The sequence below is a fragment of the Brassica napus genome, chromosome C6 (genome assembly GCF_020379485.1).
Source record: "Brassica napus cultivar Da-Ae chromosome C6, Da-Ae, whole genome shotgun sequence".
Lineage (NCBI taxonomy): Eukaryota > Viridiplantae > Streptophyta > Magnoliopsida > Brassicales > Brassicaceae > Brassica > Brassica napus.
The window spans coordinates 16,975,488-16,999,419 of record NC_063449.1 but is presented as its reverse complement, the minus strand read 5'-3'; the positions used below and the strand labels follow the sequence as shown (position 1 = coordinate 16,999,419).

Here is a 23,932-nt window from a genome sequence, read left to right as displayed (position 1 = left end):
ATAATTGATAATTTTGAATTGGCGCCTAAAATGAAAACCCCAAAAGGTAGACTCTCTCACCCATCTGTCTTCTTCAGTTCATTTCTCTCACATCACGAACCGAGATCTACAAATTCGCGTCATGGATCCATGGGAGTAGAAAATGAACATGAGGGAGAAGAAGAAGATGAAGGAACACTTTGACATAATTGGGTTTGTAACAGATACCCACTACGGGATTCCAAGCCATTGCCCATGTGGGGAATGAGTCATCGACGAGATCTCTCCAAAACCAAAGTATCCAATAGATTTTGATACTTTTCCTGGTAGTAGATACTTCACCTGCAACTTCGACATAATCCGACTAACTTTGATTCCTTTTAGATTTTGTTCATTAAAGCGGATATAATAGAGTTATGGGTTTTACTTGCAGAACGATGGCCTCCACTTTTGTCAACCATGGTTTTTCAGTGTCAAGGAAGAGGTTCAACGGTTAAGGAAGCGTATGAATAGGATAATTGATGAGATTACATAGCTTAAGTAACTTATGTCCCGTCGTTCGTGAGCTTCGTTGTATGAATTTCGGTTCTAGTTTTTTCTGTTAAGACTTGTCTCTGGTTAACTAGTTTAACCATTTCTTATGTTGTTATTATCGTTAAGAATGGTCTACGGTTAACTTATTTTCAGATCTTAGCTGTTTGATTCGTTAACCAAAGTACTTCTCAGTTTTACTAATTTTTGCAATTGAACGTTGGACAAAGTATTTCTAAGTTTTATGAAATATTATAAAACAAAATAAATGAACTTGTTCGTTAAATGATTTGGTTTTGACGAAGCTAATGAATTGGTTCAGTTAAATGGTTTGGTTGGACTAGAATTCAATTACTTATAAATTCATAAATGAACTGGTTTAGTTAAATATTTTGGTTAAACTAGAATATAATTAACTATAAATTCATAAATGAACTGGTTCAGTTAAATGGTTTGGTTGAATAGAATATAATTAATTATAAACTCATAAATAAATTGGTTCAGTTAAATGGTTTGGTTGAATTTACCACTCGATTTTATCAGATAAATTTACTTTTGAGTTTTTGTTACATCAATCAATCAAGGGATTTGATTTTAAGAAGTTAATGATGCAAAGATGGTCACAGTTAGAAAACACTCGATTTGGGAGAGTCGCATCCATGGACCAAAAGCTTGATTGTTTCCAGTTTTTGAAATGGTTTGTAGCTTTTGTTTTTGAAAACCACATTTTTTTCAATCGTGATTTTGGAAAAAATTGATTCCCTAAAATCTAGGAAAACTAGTTTTTCAAATAACCACCTAATTCCAGATTGTGGCCAATGATAATTTTTTAATTTGTTATTTTATTTTAAATTGTTTTTAAAATTTATATTTATTCCATGTTTGCCTCATTTTTAACTCCCACACGTTTGTTTCATCATCATGTTATCAATTAAACTATGAAATAAAGTACCGAAATGAAAGAAAATAAAAATAAAATTATAATTATTCAGAATGAAAAATGGTGGATTATTATATTCATGCAGTTTCGAGTTCCAAAACAACAATCTTATATATTAAAATAGAAGTCATAACTTCTTTCATGTTTGATTTTTTAATTTGGACTATTACTTAGAAATTTTATTAAATGTATTTTACCAAGACTAATAATACATATAATCTTTTAAATACTTTAATCATAATATCTTTTTGTTATTTTTCATTTTAAATGTAAATATATTTATTTTAAAATTATAACAAATCTGTTTTAAAAGATTTTTACAAGATCTTCATTTTCAAAATTATATTTAAATATTTTCACTTATTTTGAAATTAGTTTCAAATATTATTATACATTAATATATTCGGTTATCGTTTATAAAATAAAAAATAAAAAATTCTATAATATTTTGTCTATTATGTAATCATAATCAATCATATTAAAAAAATTATTATATTGAGCTAAATATAATAAAATTATATTAAAATTATAAATTTATATATTTTATTTTCGTAAGTATAAAATATTTATGTTCAAAAATAAAATCTAATACGTTGGTAAGATGACTTAACATTAGCAAACTATATAATACATGCATAAAAATTAACATGTATTTCTTTAAAGCTAATAATATAAAATCTTTGTAACTACTTTAATCATAATATTTTTCATTTTAAATATAATATATATTTATATATTATATTTTAAAAATTCTAACAAATCAGTGTAAAAATATTTTAACAATAACTTAATGTATTTTAAGTTATCGTTTATAAAATGAAAAATAAATAAATTAAATCCTATTTTATCTACTTTATAGTCTTTTTTTTTACGTCAATCGGTCATTCAGGCTTGAGGTGGACTGGGTAACCAGACCGGAATAGAACAACCAATAAAATGTAACTTCCCATAGAAGGATATAGCTGTCTTAGCTAAAAAATCTGAAAACTAATTGCGCGCTCGTGGAACATGAATGATGTTGAAATCCAGAAAGCAAATCAGCAGCGTCTCTATCCTTTCCAATTCTGTCGCAAAGCTAGGCCAGACATGAGGATCCTTTATCATTGCTATCAGCTCCTTGCAGTATGTCCCAAAGTTCTGACAAGTTGAGTGTTGAAGCATGTTCTCCATTGCCCATCGCAGAGCTTCTACTTCCGAATGCAAAGCTGATTCACGTCGATTGAAATTTATTGTCCCCAACAATTGAATGTTTCCTCCACTGTCCCACCATACCCATCCATATCCACTATACTGACCCGAGGCTGTCCAAGATCAATCTAGCAAGCAAATATTACCCAAGCTTATGACTTGGGGCTCCTCAGGAATGACTTCTTGTACCACATGTTGTACCACTTCGTTCGCATTAAACCAGGCTTGATATTCACTCTCTGCATGTCGAACTAGCTCCAAAGGATCTCTGTCTATCCCCCTGAAAAGTTTGTTATTCCTAGCCTTCCAAATGTACCAAATTATCCATAGATAAGGATCTATGTCCTGTTCCGGCTCGATAATGCTGTTTTTTCTCCAGAATAGGTAATCCATATTTGCGTAAATGCTTGGTACTGGAAATAAACCTGGGCTTGACGGAGTTGATGATAAGGTCCAGACTTGTAGAGCTGGCGGACACTCGAATATAGCATGGGTTACAGATTCTTCTAGCTCTCCACATCTTGGGCAGTAGTTATCACATCTCATATTGCGTCTTGCTAAATTCCTCGTTACTGCCACATGGCCAGTTAACAGCTGCCATATAAGATGACATATCTTCGAAGGTGCTTTTATCATCCAAGCGAAGGCTTGAAGCTTTGTGATACTCGGTTCTAGGACTTCTTTCTCCCCTCTGTCTTTGACACATTCTGAGCCACCCAATATCCAGATTTAACCGTGTATTGGCCATTCCTTGTGTAATTCCAACAGAATGTATCGCGACGATGTGCTGAACTTGTGGCCAAACTCCTTATTAGTGGTATGTCCTCCAGATTGACATAATTCTCCAAAAGATCAACATCCCACTCTTTCATTTCCGGATTAATGAAGTCACTAACTCTCATATTAGGATGCATTACCGGCGCTATAGGGAGAGCTGGTCTCGCAGGGGTCGTTGGAATCCATGGATCCTCCCACACCTTGACTTCATAGCCTGAATGTATCTTCTGTCTGATTCCCGTTAAAAGCAACTTTCGCGCAACACTAATGCTAGACCACACGTACGATGGGCTTCAAGCAGAGATTACTCTTAGTGGTGAACTCATCCTATAGTATCTTCCCCTTAAAACCCGGGCCACCAAAGAGTCTGGAAATTAAACTAGTCTCCATAATTGTTTTGCCAATAATGCCAAATTGAGCTCATGGATCATACGAAAACCCATCCCACCCTCTTCCCTTGGTAAACATATTTTCTCTCATTTCGCCCAATGTATTCCTCTTTTTGGTGGATTTGAACTCCACCAGAATTTAGCAATGGCACTTGCAAGGTTTTCACATATCTCCAAAGGGAGCAGGAAAGTAGACATTACGTATGTCGGAAGAGCTAGCAGAATGGATTTAATCAACACTTCCTTTCCTCCTTTTGAGAGTCATCTACCTGTCCATCCATTCACTCTATGCATCAGCTTATCCTTTAGAAACGCAAAAAGTTTGCACTTAGAGGCACTTATGTCTTTCGGGATCCCTAGATAAGTACCCATTCCACCTTCGTTTTGCTTTCTCAGCACTTCTTTAATCTCTTGTCTACTTGTTGCATTAATCCGCTTACCAAAGAGTAAGGACGATTTATCAAAGTTGATACATTGGCCTGAAGCTTTACAATACTTCCTGACTACTTTCATTACTTCTTCACATTCACGGGGCTCCGCCTTACAGAAGAAAAGGCTATCATCAGCAAAAAGAAGGTGGGACACCCATGTAACACGCATCCCCGTTATCTTCCCTTGGCTCTCTGCATGATTGAGAAGGCTAGCGAGCGCTTCAGTGCATAGAATAAAAATGAAAGGAGACAAAGGATCTCCTTGACGTAGACCTCTACCTGGAACAATATTTCCTCTTGGCTCTCCATTCATGAGGACCTTATATTTCACCGACGTGATGCTTCGCATTATCCAGGCAATCCAAATTTCTGAGAAACCCATCTTGCGCATGACAACTTCAATAAAAGACCATTCCATCCTATCATATGCTTTGCTCATGTCAGTCTTGATGGCCATCCTTTTATTGCGCCCACTTGGTTTAGTTCTCAGAGCGTGGAACATCTCTTGTGCGATCATAATGTTGTCTGAGATGTGTCTCCCAGCAACAAAGGCTGACTGGGTGTGACACCCCCGATCATAGATGACCGGAAATGACACCGTCGTTGTTCCCCGAAGGTCGATCCTAGGTTCCCAGAATAATTCCGATCACCTTAGATCAACAAACTGAGAACACCGACGCTCCTATCGGATATCACTCTAGGATTTTCAACCCGACAAGCAATACTCGATAGTTGGTTTGTCCAGGACAAGGACTAATATCATGTGAGAACTAGTAGTTTATAAAACATCCTTTATACCTTATTTATTTACTTTAAACATTTTACAAACCGTTATAGTTTTATCCTGCGGCCTATCGCCCAACAACGTTTTACAGTAAATATACATCAAAAGGTTCGTTGCAAGGACAACAAAAACTACCGCTGATTACGCTGTTTCTTCTAGTCCAAAAGAGAAAAGTGTCTCCCGCCTAATGGTTACCTGCACACACGAATGAGTCGTGAGTAACAAATACTCAGTGAATCTAGAATCATAACACAACAAATCAACACCAGCAATCACAATAATGCATTAGTATGATCATTCAAGTACTAGTACATAATCACTATGAATCTCTTCTTATACATCGCTCCATATCACCCGCCCTTAACTCATAATTATATATATATATATATAGGCATATGCTAAACCCGAAACCACAAAAGGCTAAGAGCTTAGCGGGTAATAAAAATAATTAAAATTCATCTCCTTCGGATAATCACTTGATGAACACCCGACACTGGATCGTCACCCAGTACACGGTCCTAGTCTGCAATACCGTAACTCCGTGTCTTCGTACAGCTTGAAACGTCACGTGAACCACATACGATCAAGCGACAGCTCTTCATATTACGGTGATATTTAGGTAGCGAGTATTGACCAAGACTTCATATGAATATTACATACATACTTAACTATATGAATGCATATCAGATTAGTACTTAGAAACAAATACAAGTCACACATAAACCTCCATGAACACTTATGAGTATTTCGTAAGAGTTCACACGAGTTAAACTCTTCACAAATTTTTAAAAATAATTAGACAACACCTAGCCATTCATGACTATTGACTGCAGATAAATCATGCTACACTCATACATGATTTATTATCCAACTATCTAGACTCACCTTAAAATAAGTCTTGAAACCGAAATTTTAAGAAAGCTTGGAACTGATCTCGAACAAGCTGAAAGGAACCTGAGAATGGACAATGTTCATTACGGTTACTAGGTTTTCTGATCACCACATCCAAACCACTTCATTACAGCTTACCAAAGGAGTACACAGGTACAAGGACGAACTGGAGTGAGACAGCAAGACTAGCAAGCAGCTGACAAAACAGAACACAAGTACTAGCTTTAGATACTTAGTTCGGTTCTGAAGAAGAATTTTAAATAAGATCGTATCAGCTCGATTCAGAACAAGGTTTATCAGTTCAGATCAAGTGAAGTTCAGACCATGATAAGATCAGTTCAGATTAAATTAAACTAGTTCATAAAACATGAGCTAATTATTCCAGAAACTGATTTAATCTGAAATATATAAAACTGAAACGATGAAGCTTAAACAACTGATCCATGATAACAGCTTAACTGATCAATATCTGATTCTGATCAAGACTTGACTGAGGCAAGAAGATTAAGCTTACCACAACAACTGATGGACAGAAGAACTCACTTGATCCTCCCCCTTACACTGAACCTGCTACTGAACTTCTGATATTCTATACAGCAAGGAACTGAGATAGAGGATGAAAGAAAGTCTTCCAAGGTCTTGTCTATCTTTTCCCTGATTTTTCCTCTGATTTTTTTTTCTTCACTTTTTCTTTTCTTTCTCACTATTTTCTCTCTGCAATTTTTTTTTTCTTTCTCTGATCAGTTTGTTCCTTCACGACAAGGAGAGATGGGAAAGGAAGAGTAATTATGTGATGTCAAGGTAAGTGTCTTGAGTTACTCCAGACTTGGTGATCATATAACAGCTGGCAACTTGATTCACAATCATCAACTAAGCAGCTCAATAATTCCTTCCTTTGAAGAAATCTCTCCCAGCCACATAATTTAATTTTAATTAATTAAGCAAGCAAGCACACTGCTTGTGACTATCATGTGGGTTTTTTTTTTTTTTATACGAAGGTCATTACACTCTTCCTGTCTCAAAAGAATTCGTCCCCGAATTCTCAAAATATAACTGTGCACACTTCACTGGACGACTGGGGTATCTGAGAAGAACTCTGGGTAATCAGATCTGAACTTATCTTCATCCTCCCATCTGACAATAATTCTCTGACCCTTGCCCCAATATACTTGAACTTGAGAAATCTCTCGGTTCCTCAATCTCTTGATACGACATTCGCCTATCCGCAGAGGACCTTCAGGATAGGTGAGGTTTGCTTGTAAGTTCTTTGGTTATTGCGGCTCGACCATATTGGTATCTGGTATATGCTTACGCAACATCGATACATGAAATACTGGATGCATAGGCATATCAGATGGAAGTTCAAGTCGGTAGGCTACTTCTCCAACTTTAGCAACAATTCGGTACGGACCTATGTAACGGGTTGCTAACTTCCCAACTTTTTCGAATCGTTCCTTTCCTTTCTGTGCAGCTACCTTTAAGAAGACTAAATCATTTACTGCAAAGCTGACTTCTCTTCTACTGCGATCTGCATACTTCTTTTGACGATCTTGAGCCTTCTTCATATTTGCTTGAATCACTCTTACTTTTTCAGCAGCCTCATCTACAATTTCTGGACCAAGCATTCTTGCTCACCAACTTCTGCCCAACACACTGGTGTTCTACAAGGTCGACCATATAGTGCTTCATACGATGAATTTTTTGATGCTCGAGTGGTAGCTATTGTTGTAGGAAAACTCTATCAGCGGTAGAAACTTATCCCACGGACCATTCCAATCAAGAATACACAACCTTAACAGATCTTCTAGGGTTCTGATTGTTCTTTCGGTTTGACCATCGATTTCTGGATGAAACGCAGTACTCATGTGCAAATCAGTTCCCAAAGCTTGTTGAAAAGCTCGCCAAAATTTAGCAGTAAAACGCAGGTCTCGGTCTGATACTATATTTGCTGGTACCCCATGAAGCTTTACAATTTCTTTCAAGTACAACTCTGCTAACGTCTCCACTTTGTCTGTGAGTTTCATGGGTAGAAAATGAGTAGATTTGGTAAGACGATCGACAATTACCCAAATCGCAACATTCCCACGGCCTGGCGCTCTAGGTAAACCAGAAATAAAGTCCATCGCCACGGCATCCCATTTCCATTCAGGGATTGGTAGACTTTAAAGTAAGCCACTTGGAACTTGATGTTCGGCCTTATTTGTTGGCAAGCCTGACATTGAGAAACCCACGTTGCTACATCTCTCTTCATTCCGGGCCAGTGGTAATACCTTCTGATATCTCGATACATCTTCGTGCTTCCGGGATGGATGCTCAAAAGAGAATGGTGTGCGGTTCTTAAAATCTCTTCTCGAAGTCCTTCTGCTTTCGGAACGGTTACTCGACCATTGAATAACAAGGTTCCGTCACTCGCAACTTGATATCCACCAAAATTGCCTCCAATCAACTGCTCTCGGATCTTTTTCAGGTTAACATCTCTTATTTGACATTCTTGGATACGAGCAAGTAAACCGGCTTGGCTCACTGCTTGTAATCCAAAAGGTTCTCCTTCCTCACCTTCTAAGGTAGCCAAACTAATCATCTTGAATTCTGTTTCAAGGTTCCGGAGTTCCTTTTCAATATCCACATAAACTTTCCTTCTGCTCAAAGCATCAGCAACCACATTTGCTTTTCCTAGATGGTATAGAATCTGCATGTCGTAGTCTGCTACAAACTCCATCCATCGTCTTTCCCTTAGGTTCAAATCAGGTTGAGTGAAAAGATATTTAAGGCTTTTATGGTCAGTGAACACTTGGATCTTCTCACCATACAAATATGATCGCCAAATTCGAAGTGCAAACACAACTGCGGCCATCTCCAAATCATGTGTCGGATAGTTTACTTCATGCTTCCTTAGTTGCCTTGATGCATAGGCGATTACCCTATCGTCTTGCATCAGCACACAACCTAAACCAACATGAGATGCATCTGTATACACTGTATACGGTTGGCCAGGCTTAGGCAAAGCTAAGATAGGTGCAGAGGTTAAAGCTTCCTTTAACTTATCAAACGCTTCTTTGGTTTCTGTACTCCACTCATAGGTGACACCTTTGCTAGTTAGAAGAGTCAACGGCTTCGATATGCTTGAAAACCCCTGAACAAACTTCCGGTAATAGCCAGCCAATCCAAGGAAACTTTGAATCTCGGTAACACAAGTTGGACGCGGCCATTCTTTAATAGCAGTTATCTTTTCGGGATCAACAGCAACTCCTTGTTCTGACACTCGATGTCCTAAGAATCCAACTTCTCTCTTCCAGAAACGACACTTACTAAGCTTTGCAAAAAGCTTTTGATCTCGTAGACGGTCGAGAACCATGCGTAGATGCTCCTCGTGTTCTTCCACTTAGGGAATATATGAGAATGTCATCAATGAATATGATAACAAACTTGTCCAAGTAATCTCGAAATACGTCATTCATCAAACGCATAAAGGCAGCTGGAGCATTGGTAAGACCAAAAGGCATTACTACAAACTTGAATTGTCCATAGCGCGTCCTAAAAGCAGTCTTCATAATGTATGTCTCGGAAATCGGAATTTGATGATAACCCGAAGCCAGATCAATCTTCGAAAACCAACTTGCACCTTGCAACTGATCTAAAAGCTCATCAATTCTTGGAAGTGGATACTTGTCTTTAATGGTCACGTTGTTGATTCCACGATAATCAATAAATAACCGAATACTTCCGTCTTTCTTCTTTACGAACAGCACAGGCGCTCCCCACGATGATGAACTAGGACGAATGAAACCTTTCTCTAGCAAATCAGCTAACTGTTGCTTCAACTCAGCGAGTTCAGCTGGAGCCATTCGGTACGGTGCCTTTTCTATTGCAGCTGATCTGGGTTCTAAAGTTATACTAAAAGGGTTATTTCTGGACGGTGGTAATCCCTCTAATGCCTTAAACACGTCTTCGTATTCTCGGACTATGGGGATGTCTTCTAAGTTCTGCTCTTTCTCATCGTCTAATTTCCCAGCAATTAAGGTAACTAGATACACTTCTTCATTCTGTTTCAGAAGGTTCTCTACTCTCAAGGCTGAAACTAGCGACACTCCAACACTCGGTACAATGCCATGGTAAGCTAAAGAGGGTTGAGTATCTCTTTCAAAGAAAATCTTCCCTCGACCACAATCGAGATGAGCTCGGTAACTAGACAGCCAATCCATTCCTAGGATGACCTCGTACCACTCTAAGGGAAGTATTAACAAATGGGCCGGAAAAATCATGCCTTGGATAGTGATCGGAACTTCTAAGATGCAGCCTTCGGTTTCAAGAACTTGATCACCGGGAGTTAAAACAGGAATATTTAAATTCACCTTAGTGAATTCTCCCTTGAGTCTAGACGCTACTTTCGGGAGCTACAAAACTATGTGTTGCTCCCGAATCGAACAGGATATGGGATGAATTTCAACCCACAGCCAAAGTACCTATATATAATTAACTTCAAGTTAAATTAATAATTCAACCATTCACATAGCATTTTTTTTTTAATATACTAATGCACCAATCAATTTCTTTTTAAAGATATCACACAACACTCAATAGGTTAAGAAAATAAACCTGTGGTAGGACCCTTCGGTGGTCCCGGTGGTCCAGATAACACTAAGGCATAGGCCCTACCATAAATGGCCTGACGCTTCGCTGGTGGTATGGGAAAGGGTAAAGGGGAACGAGATGATCCAGCCTGTGGAGCTCGTGGTGCATCTGAAGGTGTAGGATGGGTACGAGGAAGAGATGTTGCGTAATTTCCTCGCTCTCCACACGTGAAGCAAGTAACACTGGGTGGTACCGCCGGCCTGTATTGTCCTCCATTCGGACAATCTCTAGCTATATGGCCCCTCTGGCCACAACCAAAGCAAGTCTGAGTTCTCTGACGATGTCCTCCTGAACGTCCTCCACGAACTACTCTGCCTCTATGACCTCGATGCATCATGGACGGAGACGGTCGCTGACTCTGAATAGCCTGGCGTCGTATTTCTGCGGAATGACTCGACTTGAGTTACTCCAGACTTGGTGATCATATAACAGCTGGCAACTTGATTCATAATCATCAACTAAGCAGCTCACTAATTCCTTCCTTTGAAGAAATATCTCCCAGCCACATAATTTAATTTTAATTAATTAAGCAAGCAAGCACACTGCTTGTGACTATCATGTGGGTTTATTTTTTATTATTATATATGAAGGTCATTACACTGGGTTTCCGATATCAGACCTGGTAACACTTTCTTTAATCTCTGGCATAAGACCTTAGAGATTATCTTGTAGCTGACGTTGCACAAGCTAATGGGTCTGAACTGAGCCATTGCATTAGGCTTTGTTGTTTTCGGGATGAGGCATATATTTGTATCATTCAGTCCACTCGCCATTGTCCCCTCAAAAAGGAATTTATTAACCATAAGAGTTAAATCCTCCTTTACTATATCCCAAAATTTTTGATAGAAAACCGCAGTCATCTCATCTGGTCCAGGGGCCTTTTCTGGATGCATAGCAAAAAGCGCTAATTTGACCTCCCATTCAGTGACTGGGCCGGTAAGATTGTCATTCATTGCACCAGTGATCGTGGTAGGAACTTGAGCTAGCGTCTCTTCAATGTCCTCTGGATTTGATGATTCAAAGATCTGTCTAAAGTAGCTAGTAGCAATGGGTACTAGTCCTTCTTCATCCTCAACAATATTTTCATTCTCATCTAAGAGCTGTGTGATCTTATTTCTTGCTCTTCTTTGCTTTGTCAAGGCATGAAATTTTTTTGTGTTTCTATCTCCTTCTCTCAGCCAGAACACCCGACTTTTCTGTTTCCAGAACATTTCTTCAGCTTTAAGAGCATCAGAGAGTTCCTTCAAAACTGCTGCAATTTCCTCAGTTGTGGCATTATCATCTGCATATAAGCCCTCCACTTTTTCGCCGAGTTGACATTATGTTTCTTCCGCCATTCACTCAAGACTTTTCTGCAACTGGAAATATGCTCCATAATCGTTGCATTGGGAGGAAGATCAGGAGATTTCCATCCCTCAAGGATAACTTGCCTTAGCTCCTTATTTTCCAGCCATCTTTTATCAAACTTGAAATTTTTTGATCTTCTCATTGGCTTTATGAGAATGTCTGCCAGAATCGGACGATGGTCCGATCCCCATAACCTCATATACTTCACAGTCGAGTGGGGAAACTTCTCATGCCAGTCTGCATTTCCTATTGTTCTGTCTAAGCGACATCGAACAGTTGATCCTCCTGCTCTCTTCCCTACCTAGGAGAGCATGTCCCCAGTGAAAGGAAACTCTAGCATCCCACAATCATGAAGCATCTGCTTGAAAGGGAGGAATGAACTATCAGGGCGTCGTCTTCCTCCTTCTTTCTCATTGTGACATGTTATTTCATTAAAATCTCCAATCATGAACCAAGGTCCATTTCTTGTTGTTGAGAAACGCGTAAGACGCTCCCAAACTTAATCTCGTCTTTCTAGTACAGGGTCCCCATAAACAAACGTCATATAGACTTTTATTCCATCTATGACTGCCTCAACGTCAATCATATGATTATTTGAAAATAAAACATTAACTTGAAATTCATCCATAAAAAATAAAACTAAACCTCCGCTGAGTCCAAGTGGCTCAACAGTAAACAAATGATCAAATCCTAAGTCGGCCTGAATGTTTTGCAACAGCAGCCTTCTGTTCTTCGTCTCAGAAAGGAACACAAGTCCTGGGCGATGCTTCTGGCACATCTCCGTAAGGCGTTGAACTGTGAGGTCGTTCCCTATCCCTCGACAGTTCCAATTGATTGTCTTCATGGATGATTTTTTTGGGGGTTTTTTGAACCCCTCCAAACCATTTTCCAAATGAAAACTAGCTTTTGATTTTTTCGACTCGCTAGGACGATTCTTATTATGTTCGGTTCTCTCATAAGAAGAACACCTCGACGAAGATTGTTTCATTTTCATTGGAGAACCCTTGCTCAATAGCCTTGCCTTTGTGCTTTGCAAGCCCAAAGGAACTCTACTTCTTGAACGACTCCTCGAGGACCGAGCTCTTGGGCGATCCATCCTAGCAGCTGAGCGTGATGATGATTCTGGAGCACATTCCACATCTTCCAACGTCTCAAGTTCCGCTCCCAATAAGTCATCTTCATCACAATCCATCGTCATATCTTGTTGATCTTTCTCGCCAATACCCGCAATGTCCATATCCTTTAGTGCATCTATAACCAGATCATCACCTTTGGGGGATTGTTGCATTGCCTTCTCCATAGGGGAGAATGTCATTGATCGTGCAATTTCATGTCCCCGAACCGTAACGTTCGTATCATCAGGAGCGATGCATGATGGTGTAACAATAGCACTAGCCAGCTTCTTCCCACTATTGTGCCTCACGTTTTCAGTTCTTGAGGCCACCACCACGTCATGATCACGAACATGTTTTTGTGCGGGAGAGGATTTCGATGCTCCTTCATTAAGTTTTAACGACCTATCAAATGTGTGAAGGCCACCAGACCTGGATTGATTCTCCCTCCACTGAGAAGTCGCACTATGCTCATAGGGAGCGAACCGGCGACCATACCTAGCTGCATTAGTCTTGCCCATCACACAACTATCTTTTGACCGACATCCATTCCTCTCGCGGTTATCATAACGTCTGTCACGGTTATAGCCTTCATGAGCAATAGAACTCTTGTATTTGGGCTCTCTTTCATCGCGAATAATAATCATCAGACCTGTGCGCTGTAGAGGCAGCCCCATAATGGTATGGCCTAGATGACATACGATCCTTAGACTCATCCATTATTGGCTGTCGTATTGTGTTGTTTTCAGATAACTGGACACGAGCAAAGACTCATGCCTTAACTGTTTGCGCCTTCATCATCTCCACCTTCTTCGAGCAATAAGACTCCTCATGGGTAAGCAGGCCACAGGGAGTACAGTGTTTAAACAGCAAATCATACTTGATCGTGATGGTGACTTCCTCTCCAACTGGGGATTGCACTTTCTTCTTAAACACAGGAGGCTTCCTTGTGTCAACATTAATCAGAAGCCGGCCAGCCTCAAGCTCAATAGTATCAACATGGCCGAGCTTTCTTCCAATGTTTTTTAAATTTTTCACTGTCCAAAGATGCAATGGAATTCCAGATATCTCCACCCAAAATGGTATGATCCATGGGTAGTCATCGTGAACTATCGGCTCCCACCGCACCAACACAAACATACAGAAATTATAATGTAAGGTCCCTTGCTTAACACTACAAGAAAACAACGGTATTCTGACGGACATTCCGACGGAAAATGAAATCCTCGGAATATCCCGAGGAATTTCCGAGGAAACACAAAATTTGTGTTTCCTCGGAATTTCCTCGAAATATACCGACGGAATTCCGAGGAAATACAAATCCGTCGGAATATTCTTATGGAATACCGAGGAAAAACGTATTCCTCGGAAAAAATCGATGAATTCCGAGGATATATTATAGCCGTTAGAGAGCCGTTGGGGGATTTTAAAAATTCCAAAGAAATTCCGACGAACTAGCCGTTTCCGTCGGAATTTCCTCGGAATTTCCACGGTCTGTCGGCAGGATTTCAACTATAAATACAAGCACCCCTCTTCCTCTTCATTCACTCCATATCTTCATCCTCCCTCTTACTCTCTTTACACACGAATTTGATTCATAAAAAACATGTCTTCTTCAAATTATTTTTGTTCTTGGATCGATCGACCTCATTTGGATCCGAACACGAGATTGCTTACGGAAGAATACCAACGAGGTATAACCGAATTCATGGGGTTAGTTCACCGACAACCGGAAGCAAAAACATGTATGTTAAGATGTCTTTGCTCTAATTGTAAAAATAGAAAGGTTATTAAAGAGTGGGATGTTTGGACTCATCTATATTTGAGTGGGTTTACACGAAGTTACAAAATTTGGTATCATCATGGGGAAACTGATTATGAACATGGTAGTACTAGCGAACCTCAGCCAGCGGTTAGATTAGAAAAACCAATTAGAACGGATGTAGATTATGGTGTAGGTACTGAGCAGATGGTAAATGATCATTTTAGAGGGGAAGATTTACCCAATGCACAAGCTAGGAGATTTTATGATATGTTGGATGCTGGAAAGCAACCATTGTACGAAGGTTGCAGAGATGGTCATTCAGCTTTATCATCTGCTACAAGATTGATGGGCATTAAAACAGATTATAATTTGGCTGAAGACTGTGTGGATGCGATTGCTGATTTTGTAAAAGGTATTCTACCCGAGGATAATGTAGCTCCTGGTTCATACTACGAGGTTCAGAAACTCGTAGCTGGTCTTGGTTTATTGTATCAGGTAATAGATGTATGCAGCGACAACTGCATGATTTATTGGAGGGCGGATGAACAGCGGCTTACATGCAAATTTTGTGGAAAGCCTCGTTATAAAGATACGAGTGGAAGAGTTCCAGCGCCATATAAAAGGATGTGGTATTTGCCTTTTACGGAAAGGTTGCAGAGGTTGTATCTGTCTGAACGCACAGCGCAACCAATGAGATGGCATGCGGAGCACTCAACAGATGGTGAGATCAGACATCCTTCATATGCAAAAGCGTGGAAGTATTTCCAATCAAAGTATCCCGACTTTGCGTATGAGAGAAGAAATGTCTACCTTGGATTATGTACTGATGGTTTCAGTCCGTTTGGCAAGAGTGGAAGACAGTATTCTCTATGGCCCGTCATTCTTACACCACACAACGTACCCCCAAACTTGTGCTTGCGACGAGAGTTTTTGTTTCTCTCGATTCTCGTTCCCAGACCAGAGCATCTTAAGAGATCACTTGATGTGTTTCTTCAGCCACTAATATATGAGTTACAACAACTATGGGCTCAAGGTGCTGAAACATACGATGTTTCGTGTAAAGAAAACTTTCAAATGCGGGCAGTACTAATGTGGACAATAAGTGATTTTCCAGCATATGGTATGTTGTCTGGATGGACAACGCATGGAAGGCTATCATGTCCATATTGTCAAGATAACACTGATGCTTTCCAACTAAAACACGGAAAGAAAACGTGTTGGTTTGACTGTCACAGGAGATTCCTACCACCTGATCATCCATATCGTAGGAGTAGGAATTTGTTTACGAAGAACAAGAGGGTGTTTGACAGTCCACCTCCGGAAAGTTTTGGGAAAGATTTGAAGATACAACTAAGAGATTTTGGTGCAGAAAGGACGCTAGACGTCGGTGGACATGAGCGTTTTCCGGTAGATGCTGTTGGAGAACTACATAACTGGCACAAAAAAAGTATTTTCTGGGATCTGCCATACTGGGAGGATCATCTGCTAAGGCATAATTTAGATGTCATGCATATTGAGAAGAACTTTTTTGACAATCTCATGAACACGATCCTTAATGTTCAAGGTAAAACAAAGGATAATTTAAAGTCAAGACTGGATTTAGTCGATATATGTGCTCGTTCAGAACTTCATGTTGATGAGAATGGTAGGGCTCCTTTTCCCATATACCGACTTGATGCAGAGGGAAAAGATGCGTTCTTTGATTGGATTTCAAACGATGTGGAATTTCCAGACGGTTACGCATCAAATTTACGTAACCGTATCGACAGAAAGGAAGGAAAGTTTACTGGCTTGAAAAGCAACGATTGCCATGTAATGATGCAGCGCCTCCTTCCGTTCGCCTTCAAGTAACTATTACCACGAAATGTTCATGAAGCAATTGCAGGGATAAGTGGTTTCTTCCGCGATTTATGCACGAGATCAGTGACTCTTGAAGGTATTGAAAATTTGAAGACTAACATAGCCGTGATTCAGTGCAACCTTGAGAAGATATTTCCTCCCTCATTTTTTGATGTTATGGAGCATCTTGTTATTCACCTGGCAAGAGAATTGGAACTTGGTGGTCCTGTGTAGTATAGATGGATGTATCTGTATGAGCGGTATATGTTCCATTTGAAGAAGATGGTGAAAAATTTAAGTAGGGTGGAAGGTTCTATAGTCGCACAGATGATCAATCAAGAAACTTCAAACTTTGCCGAGTACTACTTTCCAACAGAAGTTCAGACCAAAAACAGAAGACCTGCTCGGCATGATGATAGAGGCGAACGGGCAACATATCATGTTACGGTTCCAGACATTTTCACAGACGTTGGACGACTTAGCGGAAAACCAAAGGACCGTCGACTTACTGAGCAGGAGCGCAGTCATTTGCAAACATATTTGCTCACCAACTGCGAAGACGTTATTCAATATGAGAGGTAAATAAATTAACTTACAAATTTTTATTTTAACAAGTTGAAATTTAAATCTTAATTAATTACATTATTGTCATCATATAAAGGATTTTCATGGCAGAAAAGCGGTTCGAGTATAGATACGCCACAGAGGACGAACTAGAAAAAATGAAGCAAAGAGAATTTACTGGATGGATGTTTACTTATGTGAGTGCTTTAAACAAATTAAAATATATTTTATCACATATTTATACTAATTCACATTTATTGATATAATATATATATATGTGCTATTAATAGGTGTCTGCTGGTTTGGCCAGAGGTGAAACATTTGACGATTGGATACGTGAGATGGTCGTTGGACCAAACTTTGTTGTGAAGTCATATCCGAGATTTTGTACTCGGGGATATGCATTCACAACTCAAAAGAGGAGACGTTCGAGTACGACTTATGATGCTGGCGTTTGTTCTGCATCAGGAGATGATGTATACTACAGACACATACATGAGATTTTGGAAATCAAGTATTTGGGCATGGTTGGATTGCGCTGTATTGTTTTCTATTGTGATTGGCACGACAACACTCTAGATCGAGGTGTGAGAACAGATGCATTTGGTGTTACATAAGTAAATTCGAGGCGAAAGCTGCAATATTATGATCCTTTCATTCTTGCTTCTCAGGCCGATCAGGTAATTAAATGTTAATTATTCAGAATTATTCATCATCATATGTATTAATTTATAATTTTACTAATAATTTTCTAAATGTTACAGGTTTGTTATATCAAGTACCCCCGGGTAAGGAACAGAGATGATCCATGGGTTACTGTTACAAGACTCAACCCGAGAGGCCGAGTTCAGGGAAGTTCTGAGCTGGAAGACCCACTACAACCAAGCACATCCGGCAACTTAAGTGCAGCAGAAGATTTAGCTGGAGTTGGCCTTGTAGTCGATCTAACCGACTTCGGAGAGGAAGCCGTCGTTCACGTAGAGGTTGAACCAGTGATTGGAGAGTTTCACCAAGATCCAGATTCAGATTCATCTGGTGATGACGACTCGGAAACAGGCTACCATTGATTTTTTTTTTTTTTTTTAAAGAAATACCGAGGAATTTGCTTTTCCTCAAAATTTCCTCGGAATATTCCGAGGCTTTTCCGAGGAAACAAGGTTTTTAAATCGAAAACAACGTTTTTCGGTTTGAATAACACTTATATAACCCTTATTAAGTGTCTTAGACTTATTATGTAGTCAAAAATTTGTTTCTTACCCTATAATAAACACTTTTCCGATTGTATGAACGAAATTCCCACAACATAAGAGAAACACTTATACACTTTAATGAACGGTAAAGGGAATACTTTCAATTCGTTTTCAAATTTGTTATTTTATGGTTTATGCTCATCTATACAAAGAATCCTCAATGGTATGCATTACAATTGTATAAGAAATGAAATACGGCAAAAAAAATTGATGTTTTGAAACCCCAAACACTAGTTCCTCGGTATTTTCTCAGAATATTCCGACGGAATTCTGAGGAAGATAAGGGTTTCCTCAGAATATTCCGAGGAAATTCCGAGGAAATAGGGGTTTTAAACCGAAAACAACGTTTTGCGGTTTGAATAACACTTATATAACCCTTATTAAGTGTCTTAGACTGATTATGTAGTCAAAAATTTGTTTCTTACCCTATAATAAACATTTTTCCGATTGTATGAACGAAATCTCCAAAACATAAGAGAAACACTTATACACTTTAATGAACGGTAAAGGGAATACTTTCAATTCGTTTTGAAATTTGTTATTTCATGGTTTATGCTCATCTATACAAAGAATCCTCAATGATATGCATTACAATTGTATAAGAAATGAAATACGGCAAAAAAAAATTGATGTTTTGAAACCCCAAACACTAGTTCCTCGGTATTTCCTCGGAATATTCCGACGGAATTCCGAGGAAGATAAGGGTTTCCTCGGAATTCCCTCGGAATATTCCGAGGAAATTCCGAGGAAATAGGGGTTTTAAACTGAAAACAACGTTTTGCGGTTTGAATAACACTTATATAACCCTTATTAAGTGTCTTAGACTGATTATGAAGTCAAAAATTTGTTCTTTACCCTATAATAAACACTTTTCCGATTGTATGAACGAAATCCCCACAACATAAAAGAAACACTTATACACTTTAATGAACGGTAAAGGGAATATTTTAAATTCGTTTTGAAATATGTTATTTCATGGTTTATGCTCATCTATACAAAGAATCCTCAATGGTATGCATTACAATTTTATAAGAAATGAAATACGGCAAAAAAAATTGATGTTTTGAAACCCCAAACACTAGTTCCTCGGTATTTCCTCGGAATATTCCGACGGAATTCCGACGGATATTTTACTATCCGTCGGAATTTCCTCGGAATATTTTCATTTAACCGGGCAAATATTTCGCGAAAATTGAAATTAGAATTCCGACGGAATTCCGACAGATAGTATCCGTCGGACCCTAGGTTTTATAACCACGAGCCGCTTCTTCTTCCCCATTTCTTTCTTCTTCCTCTGCGCGACTCCTCCGGTGATTTCCCACTGAAATCTGACGATATCTCCGGCGATCTCCCCCTTCTCTTACACAAATCATGTAAGGACCCTATCCCACTCTCTTAGGTTCTATTTGTTAGGTTTTTGTGTAGTTTTGATAGATTTTTGTTAGGGTGATTGGTTAGGATTGTGATTTGGTTGTATAATAGGTTTAGAATTGTGATTTGGTTGAATAATTTGTTTTGTTGAATTGATTTAGAATTTTTTATAATTTTTTTATTTTTTTGTACTTATAAAATCGATTTTGTATTTTACAAAACGATTTTTGTATATAAATTCGATTTTTTGGATTTTACAAAATGTTTTTTGTATATAAATTCAATTTTTTGGATTTTACAAAACATTTTTAATATCTATAAAACTTTTTTGTGATTAAAAAATATTATTTGGGATTTAAAATATATATATATATATATATATTATTAAAACTATTTTTTGTAATTATTAAACTATTTTTTATTTATTAAAACTATTTTTTGTTTATTAGAACTATTTTTATATATTTATTAAACATTTTTAAAATCTATAAAACTTTTTTTGTGATTAAAAACTATTATTTAGGATTTCTTTTTTTAAAATATATATATATATATATATATATTATATAAATTTCTATGTTTATTAAACATTTTTAATATTATTAAAACTATTTTTTGTAATTAATAAACTATTTTTTATTTATTAAAACTATTTTTTGTTTATTAGAACTATTTTTATATATTTATTAAACATTTTTAATATTATAAATTTTTTTTGTTAAAAACTATTATTTGGGATTTTAAAAAAAAAAATTAATTTATATATTTCAATATTTATTAAATATATTTTTTTAAATTTACAGGTCTCATAATGATCAGACCCGGCCTCGACAGCGTCGTGGTCGTGGTGGTACGGGGAGGCAGTCTCGGGATTCCAGCCATTTTCAGGATTCTCCTTCGCCCCACAGCTCCTACCATACATCTCCCTCTGCTGCACCCGCTCCTGCTCCTCTCGCTCCCGCTGCTGCATCCGCTCCTGCTCCTCCGGGTCCTCCGGGAGTGATGAGTGTTGCGGAGTTGGTTCAACAGTCCGGTCGTGACCATCTTCCCTATCTCACTCCGTATCTACATGAACGGGATCAAACATGGTAATTAAATATATTTTTTTTTCTTGAAATTTGGATTCATTATTAACCGTTTGTTCTTTTTATTAGGTTCAACCGATCCTAGAACGGGATCAGCGCATGGATCAACCGTATGATGTACTCGGCCCTCGACAGGGGACATCCGACTTTCACTCACTTTCCTACCGACAAACAGCATCTGTGGTTTCGTCAGTCTGCGGTAAGTATTCTAATTTTTTACTTATATTTTTAATCTTTAATATAAATTTTCTACTAATTGTGTTTTTTTTTCAGCAAGAGTTCAACTGGAATTCCGATGAGACGCTCTTTATCTATCACCACTTCGTCCATAAAGTTATGGACAACTATGGGAAGCAGATCCACGAGTGGAAGAAGAAGTGGAAAATCAATAAGGTTCGATTTAATTTATTAAACAATTTTTTAATTTATTAAACTATTTTTTTATTTATTAAACTATTTTCTTTTTTTTTTATTAAAAGGTCCCAAAGTCGATGAACGACACGGTCTGGAAGGATTTGTGTGCGCATTGGGATAAGGAAGAGACGAAAGAAACTTCTTCCACCAACTCCACCAACCGTAGGAGCGACCGTAAAGGGAAGGGCATCTACAAGCATAACTTGGGTGCTCAATCTATTGCCACTCTGGGAGATCGCATGGTAAGTTCAACCGCTTTTTCTTCAATTATTTGAGTTTCAGAATTTTAATTTATTGTGCATTTCTTCTAATTTCTAATGTTTCTTTAATTTATGTTCTTTTTCAAGGCGGAAGAAAATGATGGCGAGCCAGTTGATGATCTCGCCCTAATGAGGAGGGCGTATACCAACAAGAAGACCGGCCAGATTGATGACGGTCTTGTGAGGGACGTGGTTGACCTGGTCCAAACTCAGGTGGTAGACGAAGTGTCTCAGCTTCAAACCGAGGATGACGCTTCGACGGCTTCGACCAACTTGTCCCGGTTTCGAATCAACGAAATCGTTGAATCGGTGAGTTCTTTTTTTTAAAGTTCAATTTATTTATTTCTTGATTTTTATTTTATCATCAATTTATATTATTTAAATTTGGCTATTTATATTTCAGTCGGTTCCAAAGAAGAAGGGACGTTTGGTCGGTTTGGGTCGTCGCTCCCGGTCGGCTGCTCCTTCTTCTGCACCACCGCCATATGTTGATCCAGAAGTTCTTACGGCTCAGCTGAAGGACAAGGATGATCGGATATCTGCGTTGGAGACCCAGATGGCAGCTCAACAGGCGGGCTATGAGACACAGAAGAGGCTGAACGAGCAGATGATGGAGATGATGAAGATGATGTACCCGAACGAGGTGTTCCCGAACATTCAAGACCCGTAGTTTTTTATTTTTTTACCAAAAACTCGGAATGTTTTATTTTTATTTAATTGTAGAACTTTGAATTATCTAATATGTTTTCAGTTTTAATTTTAATTTTATATTTTCGAATTTAAATTTCACAAATTTTAATTTAAAAAAAAAAAAATTTTGAAAATTAATTTTTTCGAAATTCTGAGGAAAAGCACCCTCGGAAATTTCCGACGACCTTTTCCTTGGAAGAAGTCGTCGGAATCTAAAAAAAAAATCCGAGGGAATGTTCCTCGGAATTTTCTGAGGGACTACGTTCCTCGGAAATTTCCGAGGGCCACGTTCCTCGGAAATTCCCGATGCAAATTCCGAGGAAGATTTCGTCGGAACTTCCGAGGATTGGACCATCGGAAATTTCCTCGGAATATACCGAGGAAGTCCTCCCTCGGTATATTCCGAGGAAATTTCCGACGATCTAGTGGTCCTCGGAGTTTCCTCGGAAATTCAGTTCCTCGGAATTCCGTCGGAAATTTCCGAGGGATTTCCGAGAAAAAATGAATTTCCGAAGAGTTATTTCCGACGACATTTTTCGTTCAGTATGCCGCTGTTTTCTTGTAGTGTAAGAACAGCTTGAAGATCTTCCTCAGATGCAAAGTTGAATAGAAATTTTCCATTACCAAGATCGTTCGCTGTGATTCGATCTTGCATCTTCCATTGAGTAGGCATATACTGGATTAGCTTCTCCACATTTTGCTTCTTAGGGTTAAGAACCTTTCCAATGAGAGACATACGGTACTCTCGTATTGTGTGCGCATCATCTTCATCAAACAATTGGATTGGTTCATCATCTTCTTCATAGATAATTCCTTTCCCTTTGAGATCTACCATAGGAGTAGATCTGAAATGATTTGAAGAACCCATACAATGATATGGCTTTTCTAACCCACTTGGAAGGCTAGATCGTAAACAAAAGGGTTTCATAGACAGAGATAATAGAAACCGGTGACTTGGGGTAGAAGACAACGAGTTTGACGATGGGGGAACGAACCAAAACCGAAGAGTAAGACAACGGAGGGAGAGTGACAGGTGATCTAACGCCAAGGGGCATATAGATCAGGGGAAGATCAAAATCTCAATGAAGATCTTGATCTGAGGAGCCGCCATGCTATGTCGCCTTACTGGTCGCCTTCTATCTACTTTATAGTCATGATCATGTTAAAATACAGTTATTATACTTAAATAAATATGATAAAATAAATATGATAAAAGTATATTCAATTGATAAATTGATAAATTTTATTTTCATAAATATAAATTATTTATTTAAAAAATATATGATGATAGAACTGCTTAAAATTAGCAAAATACATAATACATGTCTAAAAATTAACATATCTTAGAATTTTTTATATACAATAATATATTATCTAAAATGAATAAACATAAAAAAATATTAGTAAAAAGAAATCCAGCTTTGAAAGACGGGTCATAATTTAGCATAAATTAAATACAAAATAATTCTCAAATATGTTTTCTCATGAATATATTAATTTGCTTAGTAACTAAATACAAATACAATAAGACAAATATATAATAAGAAGTGACAAATACATACGGTTTTAAATACTTGATTAATTATAACATATAAATTATAAAATTATTGTATTTGAAATAGTTATATAAACATATAAGTATATGATTAATGTTAAAAATATATACCACTTATGTTCTAAAACAATAATTTAT

The 23,932-nt window shown here is 38.0% G+C and overlaps 1 protein-coding gene and 1 long non-coding RNA gene across 2 annotated transcripts; both read right to left on the bottom strand.

Moving 5' to 3' along the window:
- Positions 1-5,012: 5,012 nt before the first annotated feature.
- LOC106431757 lies at positions 5,013-6,851 on the bottom strand. Its single transcript, XR_007324994.1, has 4 exons — positions 6,425-6,851; positions 6,049-6,106; positions 5,905-5,973; positions 5,013-5,214 (listed from the first exon to the last, which is right to left on the bottom strand). It is a non-coding gene; the product is annotated as an uncharacterized LOC106431757 (long non-coding RNA).
- Positions 6,852-13,772: 6,921 nt separating this feature from the next.
- LOC111213759 lies at positions 13,773-23,074 on the bottom strand. The gene is made up of 2 exons (XM_048759689.1): positions 22,789-23,074; positions 13,773-14,038 (listed from the first exon to the last, which is right to left on the bottom strand). Exons 1-2 carry the CDS (start codon positions 23,072-23,074, stop codon positions 13,773-13,775), a joined length of 552 nt encoding a protein of 183 aa, XP_048615646.1.
- Between the last annotated feature and the right edge of the window lie 858 nt (positions 23,075-23,932).